The sequence below is a fragment of the Lontra canadensis genome, unplaced genomic scaffold (assembly GCF_010015895.1).
Source record: "Lontra canadensis isolate GAN:19392208 unplaced genomic scaffold, GSC_riverotter_1.0 scaffold118, whole genome shotgun sequence".
Classification (NCBI taxonomy): domain Eukaryota; kingdom Metazoa; phylum Chordata; class Mammalia; order Carnivora; family Mustelidae; genus Lontra; species Lontra canadensis.
This window is the reverse complement of record NW_022631112.1, coordinates 3803283-3825928: the sequence shown is the minus strand read 5'-3', so window position 1 is coordinate 3825928 and position 22646 is coordinate 3803283. Positions and strand designations below refer to the sequence as shown.

The following is a 22646-nucleotide window of genomic DNA, read 5'->3' as shown; positions in this document are numbered from 1 at the left end:
CGCCTACCTCAGGATCTGGTGACGAATCTATGTCCTATACCCAGGGGCGTCAGGCCTAGATCTAGACGATGCAGGCTCTGCGTTCCTCTCGTCGCCTGCTTACTTGGTGTTTAAGAACACGGGAGACTCGGGTTCAAATCCCAGTGTGGCTGCTGACCAGCTCTGTGACTCTGGGCATGTTGCCCCGGTTTCCTGCGCCTCTGTGTCCTCATCCGTAAGACAGGGATACAGGACCTGCCTCAGAGAGCTGTGGGGAGTTCTAGAAGAACAGCCATATTGAAAGCATTCACACTAAACCCTACACACATGTCTGCTATCGTCATCACCTCCAGGAGCCTCGCCTCAGACTCTGCCAGCCTGTGGGCCGCATCCAGACTCCGCTCCTCCCCAGCTCGTCCCAGCGCTTCCCCCCAGCGGCTGCGGATCCCATGACCCAACCAACAGACAGACTCCCTCACAGAGACGGGAAAATCTGAGGTGCGTTTCCCTTCGGGGCATGGAGGGGCTCAGGCAGCCAAATGATACAGGAGAAGGGCGTTTCAACTCAGACCCATCAAAGACCAAGCACAGTTCTTGGAACCTCTTTCCTTGAAAATCTCTGGGGTTTCCTCCACGCCGCCTCCCTCCCAACAAGAACAGAAGTGGTTGGAGAGAGAAGGAAAATGTGAGTTTCCTGACTCAGGCCAGCTGCAGATAACCCATCTCTGGCTTCCGGAAACCTCGCCTCGGAGCATTCATTAAGGCCGAGGAAAAAAATGCTTCCTAGGGAGGAGGAGGGGTGGGAAGGCCTGGAGATGGCCGTGGCAAGGAGGTTATAACCCGACTGACCCTCACCTGCTCATCCTCCAGATTTCAACATCCTCCAATTATCATCTTCCCCCCAATAATTCCATGCCCCCCTTTTGTACTCCCCTGGCACTCTGCCTTGTGCTTGCCCCCCACTGCAGACACGGTCTTCGGAGAGCTCACCAAACCCAAACCTCAGACCCAGGTGTGCCCCCACTGCCAAAGGGCAGCCCCATCAGCATTGAGCCCCGGGACAGGATTAAAAACCACATCGATGCCCCATAGATAGTTTATACCAAGAGGACCTCCAGGTACTCACGATCATGTACTAACCCTACCACTGGAAAGAAGGCCAGGGCTGGCCGCGGGGACGTACGCTGATGTCGGCTTTGATTCAGGACTTGGACGGTCCATCAAAGTTTATTACCGTTTGGCTTGAGTAGAACGGAGAACGGAGAGTCATTTCCTCTCGTTCTTTTCTCTGCGGAAAGGACAAACAGCTGGCTCCTTGTAAGCGCCCAGCCTCACCCAGACTCCAAGTCCAGCACATTCTTGGAGGAGCCCGTCCTGGACCTCTCTTGTTCAAAGTGAGCTCACCGCATCCGAACTGCTGGAGGGGTCTTTACACAACACCTGCCGTGCGGCGAGTCACCACACTGCCCTGTGCTCTCACACGTGGTACTCGTCCGTCATTTATCACTTTATTATCACTACCATTTTACAAGGATAGGCGCCATAATGGTTAACATATTTACGCACTAGACCCTGCCCTCGTGATGCGTTTAGCACCATCTTGTCCTCCCAACCACCGTGAGGTTGATGCTATTACTATCCCTGTTTCATGGAAGGAAAAACAGACACAGAGAAAAACAAAGTAACTTGCCCAAGGTCACACAGCTGGTCTCCTCTTGATGCCCAGTCTCTCTGAATCTGGGCACGACTCTCTTTTAAAAATTTTGTTTATTTATTTGACAGACAGATCACAAGTAGGCAGAGAGGCAGCAAAAGGAAGGGAAGCAGGCTCCCTGCTAAGCAGAGAGCCCGACGAGGGGCTCGATCCCAGAACCCTGGGATCATGACCTGAGTGGAAGGCAGAGGTTTTAACCCACTGAGCCACCCAGGCGCCCCTAGGCACGACTCTTAACAAGTTAAAAAATTCTATTGGACCTGGCACAGATCTTCTGGCACGAAGACCCATCACAACTGACTGCGAAGTGGGCTGGAGAATCACTGGTCTTCTCTCCCTCCACATTCTCTTCCCTATGTTCCTTCTGTCCTGTGCCCCCGCCCTCCCCCCCATACACCCTCCACACCGGGCATCCCTCCACCCTGTTGGGTTTATGGACCTACTTCTAAAAGAGAAAAGAAAAAGGAAAACCAAAACCCAAATGTCTCCACGAAGAGCAGCTGTTCTGGCATTTTAATTGCTGAAATGAGGAGCAGCTGTGTTCATTCCCACGTAGGCACCTGCAGATGTGGGCATGCATGCAGGCCAGCTCACCTGACTCCCCTGGGGACCGGGTCACACCAACGCCTGGCATGCCTAGCACATTCCCAGTCAGGCTCTGAGCATCTGTGATGTGAAAACCCATCTCCAACCTAACCACTCTCCTGGAGAAGGCCAAGAACGTTGGCAGCTGAAAGTCTGATTTTTGACAGCTTTGACGTCTTCCGGGCTCAAGTCACATCTGGGCAATCAGTGTCAAACCCCAACCACGCATACTTCTCACTCGCCGGAAAATTGCTCAAAACATAGGAAAAAACAGCCAGCCCTCTCCCCCACCCCCCAGACCCAACACTGGAAGGGAGTAGTGGTGGGGGGGGGTGGTCATGCTTCTCAGAGGGGGGTTAAGAATCACAGCATATGATGAAAGACGGGGTCTCAGGGGCCTCGTGAAAGGAAAGCAGAAGACAAGACCATCCGTTTAAACTTTCTTCCAGTCTGAAACCTCCGACTCTAGGAGGCGGTACTAAGAACACAGGTGTTGCTCCGGGCTGACCTGTGTCCCTGCCAAGCTCCTGTGTTGAAGTCCCCCCTCTCCCTGTGCTGGTACTTGGGAGATGGGGCCTCTGGAAGGTCATCTGGTTTCCATGAGATCATAAGGGTGTGGCCCTCAAGATGGGATTAGTGACCTTAGAAGACGAAACACGAAAGCTTGCTGAACACAAAGGGGAGGAGGCCTTGGGAGGATACAGTGAGCTAGCTGCCAGGACCTGGGCTCTCAGCAGGAACCGAATCTGAGGGCACGTTGACCTCAGACTTCCCAGCTTCCAGACCAGCGAGAAGTAAATGTCTATGGTAGAAGCCACCCAGCCTGTGGCACTGGTTACAGCAGCCTGAGCAGACTAACACAGGTGTCTGAGACAGGGGTTCAAGTCCTGACTCCGCCCTTTCCATAGCTAGGGGACCTTGGATGAGAGTTATTTTATTTTCCTTATCCACACGTTTATGGATAAACTACAAGAACAACAGTTGCCTCACATAGCTGTGAGGAGGGTCGGCTGTGAGGAGGGTCGAGTGGGCCGATGGAGGTGAGAGGGGCTCCGTGCTTTTCCAGATGAGCTCCCTTCCCCCATCATGTGACCTTGGTGCTCGGCCAGCCCTCATCAGCATGGCCTTCACGCACGCTGGGGCTCCCCCAGTCAACACAGCCTCTGTCCCATCCAGCCCACAGATATGTTTTGTTTGACCTGCACTAATGTTTGGGGGAAATTCAGATTGTTTATTAACACTTAAAAGCCAGGAAATTTCACATAAAAGTCTTAATTTCCGGTTGAGAAAGAGGCTGACATGTCACCCGCCCCACGTCCTGCCAGGGCGATCCACAATCCCCTTTCAACATAGGGACAACTCTCACCTCTGTGCATCCAGCCAGCCTCCCACATTCAGAAGACGCGCTGGGCACCTGCAGGCTTCTCAGTTAGCAACAACCCCCCAGGGATAAAAGGTCTGGTGGAATCTTCCAGGGCCAGTACTTTTCCTCGCTGCCCACAAAGATTTTAAGTACAATTTCAGGATCGGTCTCCTGAAGTGAGGAACAATTAGCACGTTCCTGAGTCACTGTTTTATTTATTTATACTTCCACTGTGAGCTAAAGAACCCTCCTGAGGAGGCCAGGATCTTAGTTCTTGGAGTAAAATAGAGTTCCTGCAACTCAGGGGTTGGCTGACCCTGCTTTGCCCCGTCACTTGACTTCTTGGGGCCTCAGTTTCCTTCTCTGTAAAAGGAGGCCTTGGGCTAGACAAGCTCTATTGTCTCTTCCCTATTTGTGTAATTACTATGTGAAATTCAAGCTCCTGGGTAGAAATTCAACACACCTCAGTTTACTTCTGAGCCCCAAAGGTTTTAATGAAAGCAGAGCTCTTAAAACACCTCACTGACCCTTAAAACACACATCTTCATTAAATGTAAATAGGACCCAAATAATGGCCTTGTTGATTGTCCCGCCCACTCCAGGGCTGGGTCTTTAGCCTTGATGTTTTGCACTTAACACACCAGACAAGCAAGAACACTAGGACATTAAAAGGCCTAATGCGCAACCTCTTTCCCCAGGAGATTCTGGCGCTCTGGGCTGTGTCTGCCTATCTCTGTCCTCATTTCACCAAAACACAAACCTGACCATACCACCCCCAAACCTCAGGCAGTCTCTGCTCGTAGGCCTTTCCTTGGTTTCTTGCTCACTGCCACCACAGGACCTTTGCACCTGCAGTTTCACCTGGTGAATTCCCACTGGTCCTCCAGAAGATGGCACAAGCAGGACATCACTCCTGGCCTCGGCAAGATGGGAGTCATACAGATGTGCTTTCCTCACAGCAGCTGTCACAATAGCACTTTTACATTTTATAGGTATAATTAGTTGACCAGTGATGGTCCCCCCGACTGAATACTGAAATCACAGGACAGCAGGGTCCACCTCGGTCTTTGCTCAGTGCTGTCTCTCCAGTGCATGGCCAATAAGCAGCACTCAAATATTTGTTGAAGGAGTGAATAAATTTATGAAAAGCTGACACTACTGAGAAGATTCTGGAAGATAAGAAACCCCTCAAGGACCACATCTTATTGAGGGTTGTATCGCCAAAACTTAACTGTAATGACCGCCACAACGCGCACAGTCATAAGAGCCCGCAGTACTTCAAGAGCTCCAACCCTGTCCTAACAGGTCATTTATACAATAACTCAATTTAAATCTTTACAAGAATCCTATGGAAGTAGGCACATTTCCCATCCATACTTCATGTAAGAGGAAACTGAGGAACAAAGAAGTTGGTAAGAAACTTAAGTTAGTAAAAGCCATAAGGGCAACAGAATCCCAAGCAGTCTGGTTTCAACCATGAGGCCATCTTGCCCAATATGGCACCTAATGGTTAAGCAGGGCACAATCCATATGTACAGATGTGACATATGTGACATCTGCCATATGTCAACCCTCCACCCCCTGGTTGCCCCCACCGTGCCCCACACAAGAATAAACGGATGAACCCGCCATGGATCATTATTATCTAGACAGATAAGGGTCTTGAAGCTTAGTAGCCCTATGAGCCAGTAAAAGTTGACAGAAGCAACAAGAACCAAGCAGACAAAAACTTTAAGTTAAGGCTGCCAGTGGGACAGCCACTGCCCCAGCTCAGGCCCACAGAGGGGAACCTCAGGCCCACAGGTGGAAAATGGCCCCTGACCTAGCCATCCACGTACCTGATGTTTTCATTCAGTGCATAGAGCTCGTTGCTTTGCAAGCCACCTCCTTTGAAGACGTTGATCACGGCAGTCTGGACGCTATGGGGGAAACAGAAATGAGCCCTTGTTAAAGGATCTGCCTGCCTAGGGCAGCCTCAATCAACAGCTCAGGGCTAAAGGCAGGTGCAAGGGCCAGGGAACCCATGGCACAAACTGGCCCCATTTTCCATCCCTGGAAATCCATTATTTCCTTCCCCAGGTCATTGGAGAGACAGGAAGAGTGAGGCCAAGAAGATCCAAAAGCAGACCTTGCCCCCCAAGTTTCTCAAAGGCGAGCCAGTCTTCCTCACTGGCCCCATTGGCTGCCCTGCTGGCAAGCAGCCCTCACAAAGGACAGATGCTGGGATGTGCTCTCAGGATGCTGGGCCTAGAGGAATCCAAAATGGCGCAAGCGGATGCCAAGAGTGCCTGGGATTCCTTCACTTAGGAGGTCCCTGTCCTCGCAGAGCAGCTTGTGTGCCTGGGGCTGATATGAACTGCTTTTTCCTTGCCTTTTTGATAGGGTTACCTTGGAAGAGTCTCACTGAGGCTAGCCTCTCTTGCCCCTCCCATTTCCCTCCTGGGAGGTGCAGAGGCATTGGTGGGTTAGTTCCTGGCGGGGCCACAGCTAAGTCTTGACTCCACAGGCTCTGCGGCACCAGCCCAATATGTCAGCAAGCAGCAGACTGCAATCTCTTCTTTATCAAGGATCCCAGGGCTTTTTTTTTTTTTTTTTAAGAACACATATCCATTCACAGCGAAACATGCCAGAGCCCCATCTTCAGCCCCATTGCGAGAGTTGTGCATTCATGAGAAAATCCAGAATGAGTCAAAGTACAAAGAATTCAGTAATGCTTTAAAATAATGATATGCTGGGTGCCTGGGAGGCTCAGTCAGTTAAAATCATGAAGCATTTAACTCATCCAAAGAGTAATGGCTAGATACGAAAGCAGCAGCCCAGAGGGATGCAAAACGTGGTGTTGATTCTGTCCACTCATTGCTTGGTGTATAAAACATCGGCCAGACACTGCATAAAAGCCAGTATCTCCTTCCCCATGCACCTGTGGCTCATGATACCACTCATTTGGCTTATGTCTTACCTTCCCAGAGAGGTAACAGGTGACTTGAGGTTCCTTACTCCGGCCAACCCCCAGGTACGCAAATAGTCTGGGGTTGGTTGACTAAGGAGCAGGAACAGAAGCCGTCAATTCCAACCCAACTGTCCTGGGCCGGTTAACTGACTCCAGTAGCCCAGAGGCCTCCAGGGGCTCAAACAACGGAAGGCAGCGGACACGTCGTCCACAGGAAATCGTGCTTTCTTCAACAGCTGTCTAGCTGTACAATCACGACCTTCTGGAACAGAGCTCTCCAAAGGAGCAGAAGCTAAACCGGTCCCCAGGCCCTGCTCTGGCCCTTGGCCACCGTCCACTTCACGACAATCGCCCCCTCCCCGTTACCTGTTCCAGGCCGAGTTGGAGCTGAGCTGCAGAGCCTGCCGGGCTGCTTGGAACCGGGGCAGATCGCTGAGCACTGGGGAGCTCATGAAACGCGGCCTGGGCCTGCGGAAGGAGCCCATCTTGTGGAACTCAGTGGGCAGACTGGGAGCGAAGCCGCGGGTCATAAGTCCAGGTGAGGGGAAGGCCTTCTCCTCTGGACCAGAAGGTTCCGAGTGCCCCCGGGAAGGGCTTCTCCCAGGGCTGCCCTCCGGTTCTCAGGATTTCTTAAAACCACAAATTTAGCCAACACCTGAAAAGAAAGGACGCTTTTTATTGAAAAGTCCCAGGTTGAGCAGATCATTTTAGAGGAGATTGGCGGGGATTTTCCAGCCACACCATTTTAAAAACAACTCCAGCACCCCGCAGTAACATCCATCCCCTATGAGCTCCCATTCACAGGTTTTCACGGGTCTCCTTTTGACTATAACACTGTGCTTACCGCAAGGTGGGAAGCCAGTGACAACGGGCATAGGTTAAGGCAATCCTACAGAAAAGTGATTTCTACGCTGTGCTTGACGGTGGTCTTGGTGCTTGACACCAAGGTCTGGGCACTGGCTGGGTTTCTGTAGACCCCGCATCACTGTGCATTAAGAGATGGCTTTAAAAAAAAAAATGCCTTAAAAAAAGAACACAGGAGCTCCTTCTCCTGGCACTAAAGACCTTCCATGATCTGCCCTGAGCATGCAGTACACATGGGCAGTATTTCCCGAAGCATCAGTGCCTCCTCACTCGGGCCCATCTCACCATCCCTTACCTGCCGTTCACTCATTCATTCCATCAGAACATATTTACTGAGTGTTCGTCATCGATTAACCACTGGGAGCTGTGGAGCATCCAGATTTCTAAGACATAGTCCCTGCCCTCAAGAGGCTCAGGGTCTACTGAGAACACAAATGTCTGGTATCCATATACACAATAATTACTGTTTCCTGATTTTTTTTTTTTTTTATAAATTTTAATTCCAGCAGAGTTGACATACAGTGTTGGTTTCAGGGGTACGACACAGTGATTCAATACCTCCACGCATCACTGGGGCTCTTCATGACAAGGGTCCTCCCTAACCCACAGCCTCTGTTCCCCCCACCCCCTACCACCTCCCCTCCGGTCACCCTCAGTTTGTTCTCTATAGTTAAGAGTCCGTTTCTTGATTTGCCTCCCTATTTTGCCTTTGCTCATTTGCTTTGTTTCTTAAATTCCACATATGAGTGAAATCACATGGTATTATTCTTCCGCTGACTTATTTCACTTAGCGTAACATGGTACACTCTAGCTCCATCCATGATGTTGCAAACGGCAAGATTTCATTCTTTCTGATGGCTGAGTAATATTGCCTTGTCTTTATACACCACGTCCTCTTCATCCATTCATCAGTCCGTGGACACTTGGGCTGCATATTTTGGCTACTGCAGATAATGCTGCTATAAATATAGGAACGCACGTATCCCTCTGAATTAGCGATCTGTTTTTTTTTTTTTTTTTTGGTAAATATCCAGTGGTGTGACTGCTAGATCATAGGGTGGCTCTATCGTCAAGCAATATTTACTGACCAGACATCATGCACCAGCCGCTCACCCAGGTACTGGGGATGCAGTGGTGGCTCTGGACAACACAGTCGCTGCCCGGTAGAGCTCACCACCAGTGGGCAGGGTTCCACGCCATGCTTCTTCCCTCTCCCTAGCTTCTGACCGTTTTTACTGCTTCCCTTGCCCAGAATTCCCTTCCTTTTCTTCTCTCTCTATCTAGATCTAACTTATCCTGCAGGGCTGGGTTCAAGGATACTGTCCCCTGAGCAGTTCCCAGAACTTGATGGCTTTGTGATTAATGGCAATGGCTTTGGAATGAACCCGGGTTTGAGTCTTAACCAGGCCCCACCCAGCTGCATGACCTGGATCACGTGGAGCCCAAGAGTCCAAGGCTATGAGCAGTGCCACCCGCACAGGACTGAGAAGAGGAGACATGAGATTGTGTGATGTACCCAGCAGAATGGCATGCCCAAAGCTCGTTTTCCTCAGCACCTCTGCTCCTAACATTTCAGTCTCAGATTCTTTTTTTTTAATCTTAAGGTTGTATTTATTTGAAGGAGAGAAAGCAAGAGCCCAGCAGGTGAGTAGCAGGCAGAGGGAGAAGCAGGCTCCCCATGGAGCAAGGAGCCCGATGTGGGACTCAATCAGCCCCTCCACCTGCTTCTCAGGATGAACCCACAGCGACTAAAATCTATCAGTATTATCAGTACGTACCGCAGAAATCAAAATAGGCCTGCTCCATTTCCAAGTCTCAATGACTACGCAAGTGCCACTGGAATTTGGAAAGATCTTTGCAAATCATCAGATGAGGCAAAGAAGAAATAAAACCATGAAGCCCCTTCAGAAGCCTTCCACGGGCTGGCTTTGGGATTTCATTTGCCCAGTAAAGGTCCCACTGTTGAAAGAGGATCCATTTTGCTGCCCTTCTTTACATGGGCCTGCTAAGTGCAATACATTGGTGTAATCACAGGATATTAACTCCTTTTACGAGGACCTGAGACTTGAGGTGACCGAGCAGCCTCCCACTCAGGGCACTGCTACAGGGAAGTAGAAAGGTGAGTTGAATGGGCCGTCCACGTGTTTACTTCCCGGCTTCCTGCTGCAACAGCCACATCCCCAGGAAGCTGTGCGACACGGAGGACTGTGGGGCCGGCTCCTGTCCCCTCCACTGCTCGGTCGGCAGCCCCCAGGCCTCGCGCTCCAGGCTGCGTACGTATCCACCAAGGCACACAGGTGGGTAGCCCCATCCACCTGAGGCCCCTTTTAAATAAGAATAATTTTCAGCCCTAAGAATGATAAGGGCAGCCCTCACACCCTGTCACCAGCTGCAGAGTGACACACAACAGGCAGCTGCAGCCAACTCCGTTGTCACCTGTGAGAGCTGCCACCCGCAGACCCCGACTGGCCGAAGACCGTCGGAAGCTGCCTTTGTTTGCACCATTCCTGCTTCGGGAGAGAGTCAGGAGGCCTCCCCAAGCACAGATAGGAGCAGCCTGAAGGGAAAAGCGGGTGCTGTGCCCCACCCACCGTATCCGCCTGCTACCACTGCGCTGGCCCCTCAGGCACAGACTGGTCCTGACCTAACCATGACAAATCAGAAAATGGTAAGACAGAGCCCTGTGTACAGATGGCCAAAGTGAAGCCCAGAGGACCAGAGCAACTCGTCCAGTGTCTCTGAGGTAGGAGAGCTGGCACTGGCTAGAACTCAGGTTCCCCAGCTACAGATCTAGAAAGTTCCCCAGGTCCCACCTAGGCTGTTCCATAACCTCCTTAAAGAGGCACCGGCCCTTCCTCGTCTCCGTATCCTCAAGCCTAAGCTCCCTGCCCAAGACACAGATGAAGGAAGGATAGGAACACACGAGGCACCGACGGCCTGACTATCGTGGTGCCAAGCACTGTCACAGCAGGTGAACTTACCACCCTCACAGAACCCCACTTCAAGATCCGAGTAATCTGCCAGAAGTCACAAAGCCAGGTGACAGATTGCTTACTGGTGTCCAGACTGACCTAACTCCATAGCCTGTTCCCATTTTGTCATGCTACCAAACTCAGCCAGGAACCAGAAATTACCACGTCAGTACAAGAACACCTACTCATGAGATTTCATTTCTGTTTAAATCTCATGTGCCTGAGACAGATAAACGGACATAAGGAACTCTAGGACCACATCTGACAGGAGCCAGAGAAGCCGTGAGGAAAAGGGAAGAAAAGAGAAAGTGTGGACTGCCTTAGTTAGACACTCCACTCCTCCCCAGCTCTGTGACCTTTGTAAGTCACTTGACCTCTCTGAGCCTTGACATCCTTCTGCATGAAATGAGCACCCTAAGGGTGACCACCTCAGCATTGTAGGAGAATAAAATGAGTACGTATTCGTAAAACACTTAGAGAGGATGGGTCGTTGCAAACAGCTATGTAAGTGCTTGTTAAATAAATAAGATAACTTGTTATTCTACATCTCCAAGCAATGACAGCAGTGGAAATACAGCAACATTGCCCCGTTTCTGGTAACCTTACTGACATCTGGAAAACACTCCGCTCAGGAGGACACAAGGCCTCCAAGCTGCCATCGTGGTCACAGAGCTGAGGCATGCCCCCTCACGCCTCCGGCAACACACTTCTTTACTGAACCTTCACCTCCGTGTGGCCATCCCTCAGTTTCAGAGCGTTTCCACACATCGCCACACTCGGAAATCTTACCCTAACCCTGCACGGCAGGTCGAGAAGGGATCCTGTCAGATCAGGAAACTGAGGCTATGTGATTTGGCCACAGCTGGGAGGCAGTTAGGATGGGGAACCAGATCTGACCCCAAGTCCTCCAACCTCAAGCCTGTCCTGCCAGAACATTCTTCTTTTTTCCCGTATGTATGTTAAAATATTTTCATTATGCAATATACATAAAAAGGAATTTATACACACATGCAAATACATGCGTCGTAAACAATGATAAACTTCCACCTGCTTAAGAAAGAGGATGCTACCTTGGAAGCCCCCCCATGTTCTTATTTTTCTGATAACAGCACATCTACTTAGTTATCATAAAAAAAGTAAACATGCACATAAATCTATAACATACGAAGTGAAAAAGGCCTTACTCTGGACACTTAGTGTCAAGAAGCTCCCTGCCCAGAACTTGCCAAAAGGACGGACATGTTCTAGATCTGTGCGGTCCAAGGTGTAGCTACTAGCCACGTGGCCAATGAGCACTTCTGACGTGGCCCATGTGGCTGAGGAAACGAATTTTATTTTAATGTAATTTTTAACACCGTACACACGTGTCTACACACTATCTGAATAAAAATGGGTAATCTGTTCTTTCCTCTTAAGACATCATGGCTATCTTCCCGTATCACCACATACTAACCTACTTCATTATTTTTAATGGTTCCTTTATTCCGTTTGGGGGGATACCACACTTGACGTAACCAATCCCCATTATGGTGGCTTCCAGTTTTTCGTTCCTACAAAGAATGAACATATCCACCAGTTTCAGGGACCCCATGCCTCTAACACCCACTGCCGCTCTAGCCAGAAACAGCGGGGCAGAAAGGGAGCTGGGAGGTCTCGTGGCCGTAGCTCCCAAGATGAGTGGCCACGAGTGGCTCTGGAATCAGGCAAGCCCTGGCATCAAGGAACATTCTGCTGCTCACTGACGGTGACAGGCAGGAAGCCTGGTGCCCCAGGGATATACTCACTTCTCAGTCCCCAGGAGCTCTGAATATTACGTTAGATGACAAATGACGTGATTCCATTATAGATCATGAGAGAAGGAGCTCACCCTGGATTTGCCAGGTGGGCCACAAATGCCATCACATGTATCCTTACAACACGCGGGCAAAAGACGCCAGCAGCCACAGGCAGCAGCTGGAAAGGAACGATGCAGATCTCCCACAGCACCCCCCGGAGGAAGCACAGCCCAGGGACCCCTTACTTCTGGACTTCGGACCTCCGGAATTACAGCAGAACGCCTTGATGCTGTTTTAAACCACCAAGGTTGTGGTAATTTTTTATTGCAGCCGCGAGAAATGAATATATTCACGGTGCGGCCTGGGACCACTCTGACTGCAGTCTCGGCATCCAGAAAAGGGGTAACAGGAAGTTACTTTGGAGACCTGTGGCGACGAGAAAGAGGAGCTGCGAAGTAACCTGGCAGGGATCCAGGAACTAGTAGGGGTCACAAGCAGGTGCAGTGAAGATTCAGAGCGAAGGCGCCAGAGCCGGGCTAGGTGTCCTCACTGTGTTACCTGGCAGGTGACTTAGGATTGGTATGAGGGGTGAAAGAGATGACTCAAGCAAGGCTTAGAATAGTCCCGGTATACAGCAAGTGCTTGATAAATGCCACCTATTCTTTTTATTTTTGTTACCCTGCCACCACCACGGTGAGAACCCGCTCAGGCTCTTGCAACCAAAGACCGCAGACTGCATGACATAAACAACAGAAATGAATTTCCTCACAGCTCTGGAAGCCAGAAGCTCAAGATCCAGGTGTCGGCAGAGTTGGCTTCTGCTGAGGCCCCCCTCCTTGGCTTACAGATCACCCCCATCCCTCTGTGTCCTCGCAGGGCCCTCCCTCTATGTACGTCCATCTCTGCGTGTGTGTGTCCAAATTTCCTTTTCATATATGCACACCAGTCAGGCTGGATTAGGGCTCACCTAAGAGGCTCACTTTAACTTTATCACCTCTTTATTTTTATTTTTTTTAAGACTTTATTTATATATTTATTTATTCATTTGACAGAGAGGTAGAGCCAGAGAGCACAGGCCAGCGGGGTGGGGGGTGGGGGGGGTAGAATGGCAGAGGGAGAGGGAGAAGCAGATTCCTCACTGAGCAGGGGAGCCTGATGCGGGGATTCAATCCCAGGACCCTCAGATCATGACCTGAGCTGAAGGCAGACGCTTAACTGACTGAACCACCCAGGCGCCCCTCGTCACCTCTTTAAAAGCCCTACTTCCAGATACAGTCACTTTTGAAGGGACCAGGAGCTAGGTTCTGAACATACAAAGCGGCGGCGGAGGGGGGTGCGGGGGGCCACACAATTCGGCCACAACCACCACCAATACCATCATCATCATCATCACAAAAATTTCCTTGCCTAACATGTCAGAGTTAAAGAAACCAGTGTTTCGGTGGCTGTTCTCCTTTGAAGGGCCAGTTAACATTTAGAGACACGTGCTTCTAAAAGGATGTAAATGGTGAAGTGGTGGGTGCTTACGTTATCTAGAAAGCTGGAGTCCCGGACACATGAAGGGCTGTGGCGGTTCCCCTCACTGGCCTTGCTCCCCAGGCTCACTGCACAGGGATTTCTTTGAAAACCTCCACACATGGGATCCAAGATAGGTTTCTTGGAGGGGAAACAAACAGAAAACAAAAACCAAAAAAAAAAAAAAACAAAAACCCAGAAACAAAAAACGGGTGGTGTCTCACGTTCTCCTCCCAGCGGCCTCCGCACGGGAGCGGGGCACAGGCCTGCAGGCCAGCCCAGAGGGCCGAGGACGGCAGTGTACTTAGTAGAAAATGCAAATCAGTTCCACTCAGGCTCCAATGCTACACTCTGAAAGGGGAAGTAGAACCATGGCCCAACTTAAAATAAAGAAGTGAGTGGCTTATAATGACTCTGAGGCTTCCAGGAAAAAGCCATTCTGAGGGTAAATAACAAAGAAGTCAAAGAAAACTGAGAAAACATAGTCAATGGGAAGGCCCAGAAAACAAGGAGAGGCCAGTTCCCAGGGAAACCGTTGAGAAGGCCGAATTTACACTTCCCCCTCAGGAGCTCCTGCAGTCAGGAGACCCCGGGTGCAGCTCCTTCCCTGGGACCTGAACACAGACAAGAAGGGCCAGTGTCCTTCAGCACCGTCAGGATTTGCCCAGTCTGCTCTGGTCGCCGCCAGAGCCATCTCGATGGTAACGCGGGTGAGGAGAGTGACAGCTCCACTTACCGAGGGCCCGCTGTGAAACACACACTTGACATATTCTCTCAGTGGTTCCAACATGAACTTAGGGGGTCTCGGCCAAAACCTTTAACAGATGAGGACAGAAAGTATTAGAGTGCGTCACATCTTGGGGACTCGGGTATCTTACACGTGCGCTCATGTGCGCGGAGTCTAAATGAATTGCTTATTTCATACTGTATGTAACAGCCGAATGTTTGAAAGGCTCCATGTGCTGTGACCATCCCCACCTTACAGAGAAGGAAATGGATGTGCCCAATGTTTACCTTGTCTAAGATCATATAGCTTATGGCAAGAAACTCACCACCCAGGGCCCTTGATACCCATGTCACTTTGTTGCTCCCATGCCTTCGAAGCATCCCACAGCTCTCAGAATAAATCCCTAAACCCCATCCTCATAACCTCACCTCCTGCCACTCTGCATCCCAGCTCATTGGTCTTCTTTCATTTCCTCCAACATGACCTATTCTTCCCCGCCTCAGGACCCTTGCATATACGATGCCCTGTGTGAAATACCTCCCATCCACTTCTCCAGGCTCAAACCCACAGACCCTTTATCACCTGTCTTTTACTTGCTCAGAGAGCTCTCTTTCCCCTCACTCTTGCTTAGGTCATATGATCCCAGAGAATACCCTCCTCACCCCCTTTGTTGTCCTGTCACCCAGTAAAGGACTACAGAATTAGTTATTATTTTTGTGAGGTCCATAAAAGCAAGGACTCTGTCTATCCTGTTCCCAGGCACTTGGTACAGTGTAGGAATTCTGCAGACACTTGAAGAAGGAGCAAATGAACCAGCCACCATGAGAGGCACTACTGCTGGGAGACTCGGGAACTGTACGTACCTGTCAGCTGAGAATACAGCACCCAAAATTACACAAGGCTTTACCATATGAAATATCCTGGTATTAAAATCTAAGAAATCTGGGCTTGAATCCAACCTCTGCAATTGATTATCTGGGTGACCTGAGTAAATGACTCAGTTTCCTCATCTTCAGGGGCGTCTGGGTGGCTCAGTCAGTTAAGCATCTGCCTTCAGCTCAGCTCATGATCCTGAGGTCTTGGAATTGAGCCCCGCATGGGGCTCCCTGCTCAGCAGGGTGCCAGCTTCTCCTTCTCCCTCTGCTGCTCCCCCTGCTTGTGCTCTCTATTAAATAAAAAATAAAATCTTAAAACAAAAAAACAAAGCTTCCTCATCTTCAAAAGAGTGGTGTGCGCATCTCCATGAGATAACCTAGATCTCATGTGGCCAATCCAAGGCCCCTCCCTTATAATCATGGCTAGTGTTAATATTTTCATAACACACTGTGTTCACAAAACCCTCTCAGGTTCCAGGAGATGACCTATGACTCAGATATGGGGTAACAGGCACTGCCACACACTGCTGCAAGGAGAGCAGTGTGGGGCAGCTACTAGGAATGGAAATCTGACAAGATCTACCATAAGGACAAAGGCTATATGCTCTCTGACCTAGCAATTCTACTTCCAGAAATTTTACTCTAGGCATGTCAAGTGACTTACATAACCAGGGTTTTTACCACCGCCTTCTTTACAACTGTGGCAGATGGGAAATAACCCAGATGCCCAGCAACAGAGGCCTGGCTATGGAAACCTGGGTGTCCCACACGCTAGAATCCCACGCAGCTTGAAGAATGAATGGGAAAACTACGGGCTGACTGGTGTGCCCTCCCGTCCAAATGAAAGTGTGCTAAACACAGAATCGTGTGTATCTTATGCTACCACCTAAGTAAAAGAAGATGAAAAGAGCATTTATATATTTCATTGCACTGCATAAAGTATCTCTGGAAAGACAAGCCAGAAATTGAGAAAACCTGTTTCCCCCAAGGAAAAGAGCTGAGTGACAGGGACACAGGGAAGACTTTTCTCTGCAAACCTGTTTGCACCTTTGAATTTTGAAACACAAAAATGTACAATATATTCAAATAAATAAGTAAAACAACAGTGATGCTTCCCACCCCACTCACAAAAGACAAAACACAAAGGTTATTAATTTGTTCAGTCACTCAGCTGCTTGGAAGAAGTACAGATTCGAACTCGGCTTCTGATCCCAAATAAGCAATCAGTTATAGTTCATTCATTCAACACAAATTTATTTCTTCACTTATTCTATAAGAGGAGTTGCCTTGTACAGGGACACACAGGTCAGAAAAAAAAACCCTAGGGGAAAAAAAGAAAATGAAAGGAAGACCAATTTCTTTCCCTTTTTTGCCCCACGTGTCCCAAACTGGCCACATTTTGTAGAATATCACAGAGAGCGGGCGGGACCTGTCCAGGCTACAAGAGGCAGTCCCTCCTCAATCCAGTCTGGCTTTTGCCACTTCAGGACACAAGCTCAATTTTGCCAGATCTGAATTTTTTCCAACAGATGCCAAAAATCCAGGTTTTTAAAAAATGCGAAATCCTGTGGCTTGAAAGTGTCGCAAACAAATTCACCAAGCCCACTCGCACTTTAGGGTCCTAACGTAGAGGTTTGGGACCTTTATTTTATCCCATCACAGCTCTGACCACCAGCCCTCTCACACCCTTCCCCAGGGGCCTCTATCAGGTGTGATGTAAGCCCCCACAAACCAGCCACTGTGGGCTTGGGCAAGTCACTTCCCTTCCTGAGGTCTGTTGGCTTACCAGTTGATGAAGATCTCGACCTAGCTGGTGGCTACCAGCCCCTCAGCATCGCCAGCTTTCCATTCAGCCCCTACCCTGACTGACTGCCCTACAGAACCGAGCACCTCTGAGAGACAAGGCAGCGTGACCATGACCCCGACCATGACAGGGCACAAACCTAAAACCAGCCCCCACCTACCACATCATCTAGCTGATCTCCATCTCAGTCCTACCCTCTCACTGACTCTGCCCTGAAACCACGAGCTCCCCTTCGTATTACAGACACACTCTTCCAACAGGGTGAGCCAAGAGCACATGGGGCACGGTGAAAAGAAACCCACAGTAACCAGGACCTACCGAGCCAACCCAGGAAACTAGATCTGACCCCCACACACCCCACCCCAGCCCACCGGACAGGAACCAAGTCAGAAGTGGGTATTCAAGAGCGCAGAGACCATTCTGTGAATCCTCTAGGCATGTCAAGTGACTTACATAACCAGGGTTTGTTATGTCATGACTTAATTTTACTCCATCACCGAAGAGAACATAACTAGCTTTCATCAGGAGCCAGCCAGGACGGTCAGGACGGTGCCACGCCTGCTTCCATCTAGCATCTCAGGTCATCTCCACTTGAAACTAACAAGGCAGGTTTAATCTTCCCATGTCCCTGATGAAGAAACTGACGCACGGGGGTTAACTTGTCCAAAGTCAGAAGATGAGTAAGATCCTACCTGATTCCAGAGCCTGAGCTCCTAACCGCTGTGGTTTAAACAACACTCCCGTCTGCCACACGCAGAAGTGAGAGGTGACCACCACCCGTGGCTTCCCTTCATGCTCGCCATCAACAACTTCTTGCCTGGCACACTGCCTCTCGCAGGAAGGAGGCACCCTTTTCTCAGGGCCCTAACCAGCTTGTGAGGTCACTGTGTTTGTTTACTTGTTCACTGACAAGTTCCGATGGCATGTAAGTTCCTCAAAAACTGAGACCTGGCCTGTCCCGTCCCCTGCCGTGCCCTGCTGCAAGCACAGTGCTGGGCACATACAAGGTAAACATCTCTGAATGACGGAATGACGTGTGGACGTCCAGGCCACCCAGCAGAGCAGCCTTCCCGCTGCTGAGGGACCAGAAAAATTCTCTCCCTGGATGACCGAACTGGGGTCCACCTAAGGATGACTGTCCGCAGGAACATGGACCATGGCTGCGTGGTCCAGGAAGCCTAGGTCTGTGTACCCATGCGTGGAGCCTACAGATGGGGCCCAGGAGAGGTGCCTAGGGGCAGAGCCATGCCTTCGTTTTGATTAAGGACCAAACTTCTTCTTCACAACTCTTGGGAGACAAAAGCCAGCCTAGGGACAGTCACTCCCACCAACAAGAAACCGTGAAGAGTCAAGATGGGACTATGGAAAAGGCCCCACTGGAAGAATGAGACAGCTTTCTCAGCGTGCTCTGCTGGAAACCGACGCAGACAGAAGAGTCCCGAGAAGGTCAGTTTCGGCAACAGTAAATATTGGCGCAACAGGATGCAAGCTCCAGCGCTTATCTCCGTCTAGCCGAGCCTTCCCAGCGCTGACGACTTGGGCCGGGCTAGCAGTCATGACTTCATCAGACCATCGCCCTCACCCTGGCCCGCAAACCGCTGTATAATCACCAGAAAAAATCCCCTCCTTCGGTACAAGTCCAGCCAAACTGTGGGGAATAACCACACATCTTATTTACTCATCTGTGAGGCCCACGGTAAGGATGGAGTTTCTTGGAGTGCAAATTGTGAGGGTGTGGCCTGTCGATGCCTTCCAGAGCGATGCTGCAGAGCCCACCAGACAATACACCGGCACGTCTAGACAGAAGCCGTCGCTGCGGCTGACCGTTACCCGGGCAATTACACTTCCGACATGTACCATCTAAAACCCTGGTGGGTGACCCAGCGCTCCAAAGCTACTGTCTGGCCGACAACAAGAATTCTCAGGGAGGGGAAATGTACTTCCGGTTAAGCTGTGCGATTTGCTAAAAATGAGCTTCACCCTCCCACTGCAAGAACAGGGTGACATGCGGGCACTGGGGTGGCTCAGTCAGTTAAGCCTCTACCTTCGGCTCAGGTCACGATCCCAGGGTCCTGGAATCGAGCCCCGCATCAGGCTTCCTGCTCAGCGGGGAGCCTGCTTCTCCCTCTCCCATTCTCCTTGCTTGTGTTCCCTCTCACTCTGTTCCTCTCTGTCAAATAAATACATAAAATCTTAAAAAAAAAAAAAAAAAAAAAAAAAGCAGGGTGACTGTTTTTTGTTTTTTGTTTTTTTCATGAGAAAACGGGATCAAAGGAAAGGAAACTTCTGTGTCCCGTAGCCAAATACAGAGAGCACTGAATAGATACTCAGAAAACTAAAGAGACTGCCGGGATCTGATCACTTCACAGAGGTCACGGGGCCACTTCAAGTTCATTCAACAACCGAACATTAGGAGGTCCAGCGTGTGCCAGGATCTGAGAAGAGAAAGCACAGAGGGAAGGAAGAACAAAGTACCTGCTTCCTTGGGGCTCAGGGGCTCGCCAGAAACACTTTCCAGGTCACAGGATGAATGCAAACTGACAACTCTACTTGGAAGATGGGCAGTGGAGACAAGATTGCGGCAGAAAGGTGAATCACCTTTTCTAGTTACAAGGCAAACCTATGAAGGGATGTGTGGACGCCTCAGTCGATCGGCTCAGGTCATGATCCCAGGACCCCTGGATCAAGTCCCCGATGGGGCTCCTTGCTCAGTGGGGAGCCTACTTCTTCCTCTGCCTGCGGCTCCCCCTGCTTGTGCTCTTTCTTTCTCTGACAAATAAATACAAAATCTTTGAAAAAGAAAAAAAAAAAAAGGCAAAGCTATTAAGAGGTCAAGTGAAAAACACGGGTTCTCCATTTCTCGCCAGTTACTCTAAAGAACATGGGTGCTGGAGCCTAGAAAGGAAATGTGGGGAAGGAAACACAAGCTTTCATAAGCCTTTCAGAAGTTTGAGTATCTTTTTTCAGTTGTGATAGGCAAGGACAGAATTTAAAAAAAATCACAGGTCGGGGGCACCTGGGTGGGTCAGTGGGTTAAAGCCTCTGCCTTCGGCTCAGGTCATGATCCCTGGGATCGAGCCCCACACAGGGCTCTCTGCTCAGCAGGGAGCCTGCTTCCTCCTCTCTCTCTGCCTGCTTCTCTGCCTACTTGTGATCTCTGTCTGTCAAATAAATAAATAATCTTTAAAAAAAAAAAAAGGAAGTCTTTAAAAATCACAGGTCGACAACTATTTCGTGAGCACCTACTACACTGAGCACAAACGTGAGCCAGATGTAATCCTACCAGTAACAAAGACACTAGAAGAGAGAACAAGAATTCGATTGTGATTAAAGACAAAGACAAGGAGGCCTGAAGCCAGGACAGCAAACTTGATTCTTATCAGGGCCGTGGCAGGGGAACACCACCTCGCCAGAGAACCCAGCCTTTTTGTTGTTGTTGCTTTTTCTTTAAAGCTGGAAACCTGAAGTTTAAATATCAAGTCTTCTAATTTTTCATATTTTAAACTGCAGTGGACCAGTCCCATTACTTTGTAGGTAGGAAAACTGAGGCCCAGAGCAACTGAGCAACTTGACTACAGTCCAACAGCTGGCCCACAGCAGAGTCGGGATCAGATTCCAGATCTCAACTCCTTGTCCCGTGTTGTCTCCAAGATGCCAGTTAGGACCAACGCAGGGGGCTCTTTCAACAACTCCTCTCTCGGCAAAGTTGATACCGACAGCTTTCCGCATGTCTTTTGAAAGTAATCGATTGTCCTATTGGTCAAGGTCAAGAATGTTTTAAAACTTTTCTCAGAACACAGCAAAGGATTACTTTGTTGACCCACCAATTTTGCCTCCAGAGATGTTACAGCTTCGTGGTGGGGGACTCTGGCAGCTGGTACCCCACAGCAGAATTCCCCGAACTGACGGCTCGAGTTGATATACCGCAAAGACGTCTGGGGAATGACGGTGAGCCAGTTCCAAAGGAGTATGTGGAATTAGACGGCAAGCGTTAATGGGTTTCCATGGAGGATTTACGCAGCTGAGGTCATGAGCAGGTTGTAACAGGGGCTGAGGCAGCTCAGTTCAGCACAATACGTACATCGCAGCCCTGGCTGGATCCCTGCCCCCGGTCCTTGGGAAGAAGACAAAAACAAATGCTTCTTCAGGGTATCCTCCCAGGCTCAGCTGAAGGTGACATATACTCTGGTTCCTCAACGAGGGAGCCCAAAGTGGCCCCTTAATCCTAGTATCTGCTAAAAACCTAAAAACCTAACTGCTGTCACAGATGCCTTCAACCAAACACAGAACCCAGCCCAGGTCAAAAAGAACCAGCCAAGCCAGAGAAAGTTCTGTAACAGGTAAAGAGGAGCGAGAAACTGGTGGTGCTGCTGGCATTTGGCAACCTGCTGAGGCGAAACCAGGACACCGATGAACGCATTGGAAAAATCATATACTTGCACCCCAAAATTGAGGAGAAGGAAAGAGAATGAAAGCCTAGAGACAGAAATGCATGCCTTCAGGTAACATACGATTATACACAAAATAAACTGTACAAACACGTATGATGGGTTCTTTGGGCAGTGGCAGGGGTAAATGTTGATCATATTTTCCCATGGGGCATGGTCGAAAGAAGGAGAGATCTTCTGGTGAGTTCTACCACTCTCTGAAACCCTCTGGGCACAGGTCATCCGTGAGCACACCAGGGCCCCAAAGAGGACCAGGCAGGTGGGGAGCTGTCTCTTAGGGTCATGCCCTTCGGTCATGCCCTTGATGCCTCACTTGCTTGAGCCTAGTCCCAGCCCGGAGTGCACACACCACCCCGTTTGATAAAGAGCACTCAGGTTTCTGATTCAAAGCCCAAGCACAGAGTAAAGGTGGCTGATTTTCATTATTGGCCCATCCTTTCACTACACAGATAAAGGAGCTAGTCATACTCCATCCAACCAGCCTCCGTCCATACTCTGTCCATACTCCGTCCATCCTCCATACTCCAGAGTTTCACATAGGTGTCCCTAAATTTCCGACAAGGAGCTCAGTTCACCAGCTTGCTTTCCAGAGGTTGACAGAGCCAGATGTACCTGGCTAGGAGCTTCTGCTTTTCAATGAAGCCAGTATATAATAACATCATTTATTATCCTGCTAGAGAAATGTAATATGTTTAAAAGGTGGGGAGGAAGAGAACGCCCTCTACACATTTAAGGAACATAAAAAAGCCTCCAAAACCCCAGAATATGTTAGAACTAGAACTATCATGGATTAAAAAAAAAAAAAAAAAGCTTAAATTTAATAGACCATTTAAATTCCTAGTTGATGGTAATTAGAGAGCAAGCAACATTTCTTTAAACGCTGCTAGACAGAACTTAATCCAATTTAGGTAATCACTAACCTTTGCAGATTTTTTTTTTTTGCCCCTCCCTCTCTCTCCTCTAAATGAAATCCAAGGATTGATCTACAAAGGCCATAAACTGGCAAAACATAAGAAGAGAGTATTTAAAGACAGAGACTGGGTGACTATTACCACAAAAGGCCAAGTCCAATTAA

The 22646-nt window shown here is 49.5% G+C and overlaps 1 protein-coding gene across 10 annotated transcripts in view; it reads right to left on the bottom strand.

Moving 5' to 3' along the window:
• Positions 1-22646, bottom strand: part of PRR5L (proline rich 5 like) — a 143296-nt gene that overhangs the window by 42042 nt on the left and 78608 nt on the right. For 6 of the 10 annotated variants that reach the window (XM_032840955.1, XM_032840957.1, XM_032840950.1 and 3 more), the window contains 2 exons: positions 6958-7246; positions 5480-5560 (listed from right to left, as the gene is read on the bottom strand). In XM_032840955.1, the coding sequence (XP_032696846.1) occupies positions 5480-5560; positions 6958-7121 (245 nt within the window). In that variant the 5' untranslated portion in view covers positions 7122-7246. Of the gene's footprint in view, positions 1-5479; positions 5561-6957; positions 7247-14453; positions 14533-17815; positions 17836-22646 lie in introns of those variants that run through there. The other 4 variants (XM_032840952.1, XM_032840953.1, XM_032840954.1 and 1 more) reach the window with 2 other exon arrangements.